The sequence below is a fragment of the Manacus candei genome, unplaced genomic scaffold, assembly GCF_025592945.1.
Source record: "Manacus candei isolate 608988 ecotype Guabito, Panama unplaced genomic scaffold, ASM2559294v1 h1tg000015l, whole genome shotgun sequence".
In the NCBI taxonomy this organism is placed as follows: domain Eukaryota; kingdom Metazoa; phylum Chordata; class Aves; order Passeriformes; family Pipridae; genus Manacus; species Manacus candei.
The window spans coordinates 8,529,350-8,540,307 of NW_026138063.1; the positions used below are offsets into that span (position 1 = coordinate 8,529,350).

Consider the following 10,958-nt stretch of genomic DNA (forward strand, 5'->3'; position numbering starts at 1 on the left):
TCATAAGCTGTATTATTTTCCTAGTAGTTTGTGTTGTATCCTCCTTGCTTTTTCATGATGATTACTTGTCACAAGCTTATGTCCACAGACTAATTTCTTTAGTGTAGTTGACTTGAGAAGAATCTTAACTTACTTACTGGGAACGCTCTTAATTGATTTTTTTTATCTTCCATGATTTTTCCTTACCCTTTTCTTAGATGTTTGGAAACTGGACATTTGGTACTTTGGTCTTCACCGTTATGGTTATAACTGTCACAATGAAGGTATGACATTGCACAGACCACTCTCTGTGTTTGGAAATATAGGCAAATATGTAATAAAGCAATAATTTAAAATTGATTCAAAAGTTATACAGAAGTAATTGATTCTTGGGGGTTCCAGACAAGTGACTTCTACATTTAGTTTCAGTGGTGGTTGAAATGTTTCTCTAGTTTTTGTGTGTCACAACAATGTTTAGTGTTTGGGCTGGAAGTTCATAAGTATGTTCAGACTGGTATTTATAATTTTCTGTGAAGCTGGTGAAAAAAGGAAGCTCACTGACATTATCTCTGTTTCAGATGGCACTAGAAACTCACTTCTGGACATGGATAAACCATTTTGTTACTTGGGGATCCATTGTATTTTATTTCATATTCTCCTTGTTTTATGGGGGAATTATCTGGTGAGTGATTCTTTTTTTTCCCCTTTCTATAGCACATAAGATCAATGAAACTATGAAAAAACACTGTAGGATTATCTTGTACCATCATGCTCTGAATTTTACGACAGGTTTTTAAAAAAAAAAAAAATTAAACCTAGAGCAGCCACTTTCTTTTGGTGATCCTTTTAAAAATTTGAGCAGTGCTGCTACACTGTCCTGTGCTCAAGGACAGACAGGGCTTGTCTCTGTCAGCCTGTGACTATGAAGGCATTTTTGCTCATAAGAAGTAGATAGGTTCCCAGAGGTGCTATGTAATAGGTAAATATTTGCAACAGAAATGAAGATGCTGGGTTTGAATCAGTGAAGGGGGGTATTTTGCTTTGTATTTTTGGGGTCCTGGGGGGATAGGATGATGGTTTATTTACTGCAACACAATTTAAAACTAAATCAGAACCTTTCCCTCCAAAGTTAAGTACCCTCCCTCCCCAGAGTTTCTTTGCAGGTCAGGTCCAACATGTTGCTAGACTTGTACATGGGCACCATCAGTTGTGACTCTGCATCCTGAGAGACTCAATGCCTGATGTGAAATAGATACACTTGAGACAGCCTGTGCTGTACTTTTGTTTCTAGAAGTTCCTTTTAGTAACTGCCACTTCTTTTAACTTTTCAGGCCATTTTTACATACCCAGGACATGTACTTTGTATTTGTTCAACTGTTGTCAAGTGGTTCTGCTTGGTTTGCCATAATCCTCATAGTAGTTGCTTGTTTGTTTATTGATGTTGTGAAGAAAGTGCTGTACAGACATCTGCAACCAACAAGTACTGAAAAAGCTCAGGTAATACTATGCTTTTGTATCCAACTTTGACCAGTAGTTATCCTCTTACATTGCTGTCGTGTTCAATGCATAGAAGTGTTCTCATTTCAGAATACAGTTGTTAATTTAAAATTACAAAAGGGAGGACACTATTTCACAAGGCAGTAATGTTTATGTTTAAGTATTTGATAATAAGAAGAGCAGAATTATATATGAAGAGGTCACTCAGCCTTTTACCTCTCAACTTGCAGCTGTATGAGAGGATCATACTGCACATATTTGTCCTGTGTTAAAGACAGTAACTTATTCTCATTTTTGTCTAGGTATTAGAAGCTGCAACTGTAATTAGTATGGAATAGTTCTTAAAATGTGATGGAAACAATTTTAAAAATTACTTTAGTAGGATTTTTTTAATTAGTATTTCTTAAATCTCGATCCTATTATATGCTATATATTTGATTGTTGATCCTGTAATTAAAGCTAATTACCCATGTGGCAGTTCCACAGGTTCATAGACAAGGTCTAGAGATGTGCTGTGATAATAGAATCTCTCTTTTGCCTGACATGGGCTACAAAGAATCCTTTAAATCATTCTGTTGAAATTAGGCTGTCTTTTAGGTAAATATCTCATCTCTGAGTGTTGTCTTCTTTTTAGTGACAGTTAGGGAGAAGTCATCCTGACCCATTGTCCTCATAGTAACTCTTTCTCTGGTTTCAGTTTCCACCATCTCATCTTTTTAGACTTTTTCTGCTAAACTGAGAAGCCTTCTGTTACAGTGTTTTGTTTATTCACAGTTAGGTTTGTGATCAAGGTTAGTTTGTGATCAGTTAGGTTTGTTCATTTTCACACTAATAGGTAGACTGGACTTGCATCTTTTGTCAAAAAGGTTGTTTTACAGTCTGTTCATGATTCTTGTGTTTCTCTTGTAATCTTCAACATTCTCAACCTCATCTTGATTTTTGGATTTCGCCAGTGGACAGCATGTTCCAGCACAGCAGACATCAGTGCCAAGTATGGAAATAATGAATCCTCCAGCTGTATTCAGTTTACAGAATAATATACATCAATAACCTGTTGTCTTCTGCATCTTCTACTCATCTGCAAGTGCTGCTGTTGGTTTCTTACAGGTCGTTGATGAGAGGTCAAACAGCACAGGGCAAAAAAACAGTGGCAGTGAATGAAGAACCCAATTGACAAAGATATTCCATACACAGCTATGGTCTGAAACCTCTCAGCAGCTTTTAGTCCATCTGTGTGCCAGATTGATTTTGTGGTGTCCTAGTTGCTTAATCCAAATTACTCTGAGCTCTGTGCCATGCGGAAGCCCGACTGCATTACATCAGTGCTGTTATCTTTAGCATCTAACCTTGTAATTACTTTGATGTAAGTGCATGTTGATTTACTTAAATTATATTACACTTCTAATTTGTGTGTTTAAAAAAAATCCATGTGAAACATTCTCTTACTTTGCCTCAGATCAACATCATCCTGACAAACCTATTGCTGTCCAAAATATCCCATTATTCCCTTTTCAAAACTGGAATATTAGCTGCTTTTTTCTGTCTCGGAATTTAGTAGCTAAAAGTCAAGGTAAGTAACCACTAGCTTTCAGAAGACTTTTGAGTTAAGCTTGATAAGACTCTGGATTGCACACTATTGCACTTCTTGGATTAAAGGGTCTTGATTTAGGAAAAATGTGATAGGTAATGATACTTACCTGTCTTTTCTTCTTGAGAAACTAGTGGCAATATTTATCAAACACTTCCTTTTCCTTCCTTCCTGTGCATCAGCTGTTGCTGTTTGGCTTTGTATCAGTGTGGTTGTTGAGGTTTCTCATGTTCCTGAAGTGCTTGAGTTAAAACCCAAAAAGCCACGATTTTTCCCTGCCTTTATCCCTATACTTCTTGCTGCATTCTTTTGCTTTCTGAATCAATTCTAAAGAATTTCTAGGTTCAGTTTACTTCCATTGCAGTTGTGTTGTCAAGGACACAGTAGGACTTCTTATTTTTAAAAAGGGATCTTGATGAATGTCTAACATCTTTCCTGCGGCTACAGCTTGATTCCTAGCCATGGGGATTTTGCTTTGTGCATCTCCATTAGGTTTGGTTGGTTGGGGGTTTCTTTGTTTGGTTTTTTTCTTACTCCCTTTCTAAGTTGCATTTGACAGAGTCAGCTGTAGGGTGTATGTTTACCAAAATACTGTCTTTTTTTCTGAAAACTCTTAATTCCTGATGCTGCAATCTGATTTGACCAGAAATTCTTCAGCAGCCATCCACTAGTTTCTCTGTGTGTGTCTGATAGTGAAATCACAGTTAAAAATGTATTTATGACAAGAAAACACCTCTTTGTTCCCTTCTCAAGGTTTAATCTTTTGAGATTTTCCCACTCTGACTTTTAATGGGACAATCAGCTCCATTGAATTTCATTTTCTATTCTTGAAGTGAGAAAGTACAAATAAGTGAAGAGGAGCAGATGATCAACTTAGCATTCTTTCCCTTCTTGACAACATTTGTGCTTCTTCATTATATGTGTTTAAAATTTCTAGTAAATATTTTTATTTCAGTTTCAAAGCAGAGGAAGAGGCTCTAACTTTGAGATAGAAAGGGTTTGGAGAATGTCTTTGTCCCAAATGCAAGGGGTGCTGACTGATGCTGATGACTTCTGTGGAAGTCATCAAAGAGCAACTAAAAGAGTCATTAAAAGAGTAAATATGAAACTTTTGTATTGCTTTCTTAAATGCTGTTTTTCATAGTGAAGATGCATCCTGTGTCTAGCTGAATATTTTTAATTATTTTAAATTACAGGACTGAATTAGTATATTTTCATATTGGGGGAAAGAAAAAGTTTACGGTTACTACATTTTTATCATGGTGAGATAAATTGTTATTGAACTAGTCACTTGGTTTTAAATTGCAACTATTTCAGTTATTTGTTTCTACCTGCCATCATTTAAATTCTAAACTCTTCCCAGGAGCACTCTGCAAACACAGGTTCCTCAGCTGAAAATGAAACACTTGCCTCTATTGTTTTAATTTTTCAGATTCCAAGAACATGTTAGTTGTGCATCTTACCAGAGTTACTGCTCTGAATTCGCTGTATCTGTAGGCACCTCCCTTACCCTATTTAATATATAAGGAACCTGATTTTATCTTTTTGTTAGTGTAAGGTCATAGCATCAACATTCAGTCTGTCTGATCAGTCAGATGTTACATGTAGCAAAGTTATCAATAACAAAGCAAAGAAATGTAACTGATATGAGAAACACCTGATAAACTTCTAAATGTAAATGTTGTTCTGTCACAGCAACTTATATCTCGCCCTTTCATTTTGGGAAATAAGCATATTAAAAATTTGATAGGCAAGTATGAGTTGATTATTATAGAGGGATGAATTTTGTTAACTTTACCTTCCCTAATGCACTTAAGGTGAATGTGTTACTTTATTTTATTTTTGCTGTGTTCCAAGGGGCTTTTGCTGACCTAAAGAAAAGCCATCTTGTGTTTGTCTGAGGTCAGTTGCCCTAAAGTAGCTTATGGGCAATTTCTCACTGTAAGTCTGTTACAGAATCATATAGGGGGAAATGGACAGCAAGGTAAATGTGAATCAAAATATAAATCTTTGGGTAAATATAAATCACAGCACTATTGAGGGAAGAAAGTAATGCAGAATAAAGCACAGATGTAGAAGTCTATAGGCCTTTTTTCTCAGTATTGAAAGCACAAGTACATTAAGATTGGTCCTACCAAACAGTAACTGGCTGTGATTATCCCAGGAGCTGTCTTGAAGGTACCAGGCTTGTGTTCTGTATATGATGTGTATTCCACTTAAATAACAATGTGTTGTCCTGTGTCTTTCTCTTAGAAAATTACTGCTGCTACTTACTGACATGTATGTTCCATCCCTTCTCTGTCCAATTGTAGATGTACTCCAACAGAGTTGCTTTAAGTGACGAGTTCATCGCACTGCAGCCATTGTCCAGGGCAAGGAATCAGCTGAGCAAAATTAGGTAGAGTAGGAGGGACAGTTCCTCATCAACTCTTATGCATGCTGAAGGTGAACTAACCAGTGCTGAGAGAGATGGGAAGAGGCATGAATATTAGTGGGTTGAGAGGGCAATACCTGTAGTGCAGAAACATTCAGTTTGGTTATTTCTTGGCTTTGCTCTGTGTTTTTTGAGCCAAATGCTTCTCCTAAGTAGCATGTGTTGGACGTGCTTTTTCTTTGTAGGAAAAAACATCCCTAGCATGATGCTCAACTTTCAGAATACAGATCTAGCTGTTCGTGCATCCATTGTTAAATAATCATAGTTTCTAGCATGGTTATAATGCTTTTGATTTCTTTATGGTAAAAATTAACAGTGCTTTTTGCATGCTGGATAATTTCAGCTTCATGAGGCCGTGACAGGAAAATCCATGTATTTCAGGCAGCAGTTTCTTGCGAGTTATTTGTCCCATTTTAATTTGCTTTTCAGTTGTGTTGAAAGAGCGGAAAATGTTTTAAGCTTGGGTGCTTACATACCCTTGTGCAGCTAAGGCTTTTTGTGTTTGTTTTGTGCAGCTATAAAGTGAGTGTTGTTTGTTTTCAATGTGTGTAGATACATATTCCTAAAGGCATTTGGCTACAAAGTCCCAGAAAATTATTCAAAAAAAGATCAAAGTATACATGTGTCTGTGTAGGTAAAACGTGATTCTGAAACTCTTCAAATGCACCGACTTCAGCACATGAAATGCTGTCAAATGCTGATTCTCTTTTGTAAGACTTAAGCATTCATATGCATCAGCAACGTCTCAACCTATTCATTCCTATCATTATCTACTTCTATATTCCACAGCAAGAATTAAGGCAAAGATCTGATTACTTTTAAATATTTTTTAAGATGACTTTGTTGTAAAAAATGTGCAAATAGGTGCTAGAAGAACCAACCAACCTACATTTTTGGGACTTAATTGCCGTTTATTTAACCAAAAGAGAAGAGTTTTGTATTTCCTCTGAGAGTGCACTACATCTTTACAAGGCAAAACTTGAAATGGCCATTGTGTTTGGCTGTTAGTGGCCCCACTCTGAAACACATCACCTTGGATTTCCAAACACCCAGGGAGGTAGTGGTGGGGTGCTTTAGTTTGGTTTTGTTTTTAATTCAGCACTATTAAAACAGGCAAAGTGCTGTATGTTAGTAAATGATTTAACGTTAGTAAACTTAATAACTGCGTTGGAGAATTGCTCTGCAAAAGCCTTTACAAGTTAGCTTTTAAATTTCTTGGTTTATCAGCGTCAGCTAAATATGTTACTTTGGACAAATACATTTCCAGTAAGTCTCTGTTTTCTCAGTGAATTATTAGAGTGAATTGCATGGCGCATCATATCTACACCAAAGGTTTTGTAACAGAAGATTCTGTTAAACTTTCCAAAACTAAACACATTTTAAGGGTTATGCAACTGGATAGTCAAAGAAAAATAAAGCTGTCTAGGAGTGCAGCCCTGTAGTTACTATAAGGCTAAAACCAGGAGAATTCTTGCTAACTTGAGATGATTTTCTTCATATTACACTTAGGGAAGGGGTTGAAAAAAAATGGGAAATTTGTTTTGTCTGTGAGTAACAAATGATTATACAAATCCCGTTCTCTTGTATGTCAGATTTTTTACACTTGAGCATCTAATAATACCTGAAATACAAGCACTGAGTGCCTTATACTATGGAACTGAACGTGTAAAGTGCAACAAGAAACAAAAAGGATTTGAGTTTCTCTAGTTCTTTATTCTGTCTTTGGACAAAGTTCAGAAGTAATCCTGTGGATCCTTACCTAAAATAGTAAAAAAGGAAGATCAGTTAGTAGACAGAAACTGCTCACTTCACTATACTAAATAAAGCCTATTTTGAGTGAAGACCACGGGTTAGTTTCTGTGGTGTCAAGGGCAGCTATTTTCCTGAAGCAGTAGGGCAGAAAAAGCAAGGAAAACTGTAGGAGCAGGAAACAAAACAGCTGCTCAGTGAATATGTGGCTGTGAGCAGCTAATCTGTCACACCTCATTTGTACGTGCCCACCCAGTAATCGCATCCTTTGTGATGCAGAATGCATGTGGGTTGACGAACAGACTTTGGCAGTTTTCTGTTTGTAAATATGTATTAAAATCCTCAAAAGGACCATAACTCCAGGTTAAACCGAGTTACGCCTTGTTCTGCCAATGTGCTTACTGTTCTGTTGAGATACAAAAAAAAATCCCTTTATGAATGCAAATTAAAAGACAAGTATGATGTTATAATATTTTTTTTATGTCTATAGGCTTCACAGTGTGCAAAAAATGTTCAAGTTTGTATTGAATACATTTGTGATGTAGAGTTAGAAGTTTTGAAGGGAGTCTTCTAAGTGTCCATGTGATTCCTGTGAGTCAGAATTGCAGTCTTGTGTGTTAAACTTTCGCCTCTGAACTTTATTATCACTTTTGTAACTTGGGATGAAAAGGAAATGAGGCAGCAGAGCTCAGGTGCAGGTGTTTTCCTCAGCTGGAGTCTGGCTGAGCACTGCTTTCCTCCATAGCTGTCTCTCCTGTTCTTAGAATGTGTGAAATATGTATCTTAGGGGACTTACTGGGCCCCATTGTATCTCATTCCATTTTTTTATTTGTAAATAAAGTTTTGTGTCTGCATGTATGTCTACATGTCTCTTTGCTTTCTAAGAACTGTCAGAAATCTTAAGCCACATGTGAGAAGTGTTGCTCGGACAGATGTTTTACTTCTGCTTGCTGATGGGATTAATTGTGTTTATAGAGTTTTTACCTCTGGACAGTGTGTTATGAGCTACAGGGAAATGTCAAACACAAGAAAGGGGTCAATTTACAGAGAAGGCTGTCAGTGCATAATGGTATATCCGGGACTCTGACTGTAGCATGTGCCTCATCACAGCCAAGCCCTGTTCATTGACCATCTACAGGCCCATGAGTCTGTTGTTACCTGGTTTTCCCTTCATCTCTGTCCAGATCTGCTCTGTCTCCAGAACTCCAGGCTCCTGGCCCTGGCTTTAAGCCCTTCATTACTTGTTTGTATTTTTAATTCTAGTTCCTGTTTCATAGGATTCTCCTCCTGACAGCTTTCAGATCTGACCCAGCCCAACTCTGTCAAGTTGAGAGCAGACAGGTCTCTGTTCCTTTTACAGCATGTTTTCTGTAAGGAACATGAAATTCCCAAGAGGACTATCCAAGTGTAAGCACACTAGTGAGGTATACTAGGACACCTTAATATGCTAAAATTTGATCAGGGGTAATCTCTTCCTTTACAGGTCTGTATATTTTGTTAGCATACTTTTGTGCTGATCCATTAGCTAATCCATAGAGTCTATCACAGGAGGAGGGAATAAATGAGAAAAAAATGTACCATTTGTATTTGTCTTCAGTCACAAAAGTGCACATATTACTTACCTGAAGATACTTTTGTCTGATGACTTTGAAATAGTGAAATAATTTGGCAATTGTAGGTTTATTTGATTCAAAGAGACAAAGAGTAGAAAAACTACAGAAGTGTTGAAAACATAAGTGCCAGGCAAGTTGTTAGATGTGAATATTCTTATATTTTAAAATTTTAAAGCTAATTGTTTGGGATTTTGTTATACAGTATATTAAAGGTTAAGGACAGTGAGCTTTACAGTAGGGAACAAATTGTAACTTAGCTGTGGAATAGTAATAATCATTTCATGTATTTTCTGAAATGTCCATGTGGCATCAGATGTTGGCAGCAAGACCTGGGCTCGGTAAGATATGCTGCAGTGCTCCTAACTTGGTGTACAGGATTAAATACATTCCCTGTTCCACAAAGTCCCAACTGCATATCTCAGTGTGATTAACTCTGAGTTGAAATGTCCATCTTGTGGCACGTAAAATAACCTGTAATAAGGCAAACAAACTGAAATGGTCCTTTCTGTTAGAAGGGGGAAAACAAATAAAAGTGCAAAATCTGAAAATTTGAAACAGATTTCAAATTTGTTGGGTTTCCCCCTTTTGTACTCTGTGGTGCACAGAGAGACCAAACACTTCTGATATTTGTGCACTGACAAACCACATTTGATCCACGGATTAACGTGAAGAAATTGCCTCTTTACCTTGTAAACATGCCTTGTTCTCTCGAGAGCAGATCTGGGAAATGCAAGTTCATATGCCAATGGTAACTGTTTTAAAGCAATGCCAGCGTGGTGCTTTATAAGATTTGTTGCTTTTCTGTCCTTCTAGATGGAAGAAGATAAGGGTTCAGTCAGCTCAGCAGGTGACTTTGCTGAAGGCAGGCACAGAGGGGAGGACAATAGGCAACTGCTAGAGCCATCTAGCCTGCCCGACAGTCCTTACGGTCACTAGGTAGTACTCCCACTCTACCCTAATGTGTGTGTATATATATTTACATATCTCATATACAGACAGTCATGGAACCATTCCAAAATACCCATATTTTTGGCATCCATAAGAAAATTTGCATCATAGTATGATTTTCTTTTTTCTTTCATCAAGCTGAATCATTCTGCACTTCAGTTGCTTTTTGATTTATTACATCGAACGGGCCATTATCATATAAAGTATTATGTTTATTGAGATCCCGGATCTTACCTTATGAAAATACTTTATTTGCAGCCCAGTTATTAATAATATCTTGTATTTCTCTATACTTTTTTTTTTTTTAAAACATTGTCTCTCCTGCCTTGTGTTTCCGAAGGGTGTGTATTAGGTTTTCAGAGAACATTACTGCCTTGCCATGCCAAGTTTTACTGTGGTATAAAACTATGGTGATAATTGTCCTCCACAGGGAGAAAAGTGAGAAGAGGGATTCGTGTGTATCTTCCTTCCAGGTAGTGGATATAAATATAAAAATCTGTGTTCACCAGGCAGGAACTCACCCAGTGTTACTTTACACTGAACTCTGAAGCTGATGAAACAGAAGTGCTGTTTCCAGGCTTATGTAAGGTCACATATGCTGTTGTTGGGTTTTTTTTAAATTATATTAATGGTTCCATAAATCGTAGTTCAAGCATGGTCCTAGTTTTCTGTGTCTAACTAGTGAAGAATAAAGCAGCCCTCCAAAATCAGAGCTGAGGCTTCACTCTTTAGAAGCAAGTTTGGGTTACTCTTGGTTCTTCTTTCTCACAGTCTTTGAACAATATGTAGGACTGCTAGCTCTCAGCAGATTCTAGGGAAGAAAATTGTCTAGTTCATCTGATCCTACGTAAAACCTCTGTAATGTGACCTTTCGAAGTAACTTTAAAGGTGTTAACTTGTTCTGCTTCAGGATAATGGATGGACTAAATATTCTTTTTGAAATCCTAAGTGTAGGAATGCTGGGAGTTACTGTTGTGAACACAGCTGTGAAGATCACTGCCATGTGCAGCAGGGAGCTTGTCTGCTGACCTCCAAACAGGAGTTCCTTCTGCTCTGTGTAATTCCTTGTCTGATAACTCTGTGAGCACAGTCTGATGTGGCTGTGAAGGTCATATTTGCTGGTACTGCAGTGCTGCAAATTATGCCATTC

At 37.3% G+C, this 10,958-nt stretch overlaps 1 protein-coding gene across 9 annotated transcripts in view; it reads left to right on the forward strand.

Annotated features, from left to right (window-relative positions):
* ATP11B (ATPase phospholipid transporting 11B (putative)) overlaps window positions 1-10,958 on the forward strand; it is a 64,841-nt gene that overhangs the window by 43,272 nt on the left and 10,611 nt on the right. For 5 of the 9 annotated variants that reach the window (XM_051781479.1, XM_051781486.1, XM_051781487.1 and 2 more), the window contains exons 26-28: window positions 198-263; window positions 558-661; window positions 1,311-1,476. In XM_051781479.1, coding sequence (XP_051637439.1) covers window positions 198-263; window positions 558-661; window positions 1,311-1,476 — 336 coding nt within the window. Of the gene's footprint in view, window positions 1-197; window positions 264-557; window positions 662-1,310; window positions 1,477-5,376; window positions 5,463-9,673; window positions 9,797-10,958 lie in introns of all 9 variants that reach the window. The other 4 variants (XR_007903553.1, XM_051781484.1, XM_051781483.1 and 1 more) reach the window with 2 other exon arrangements.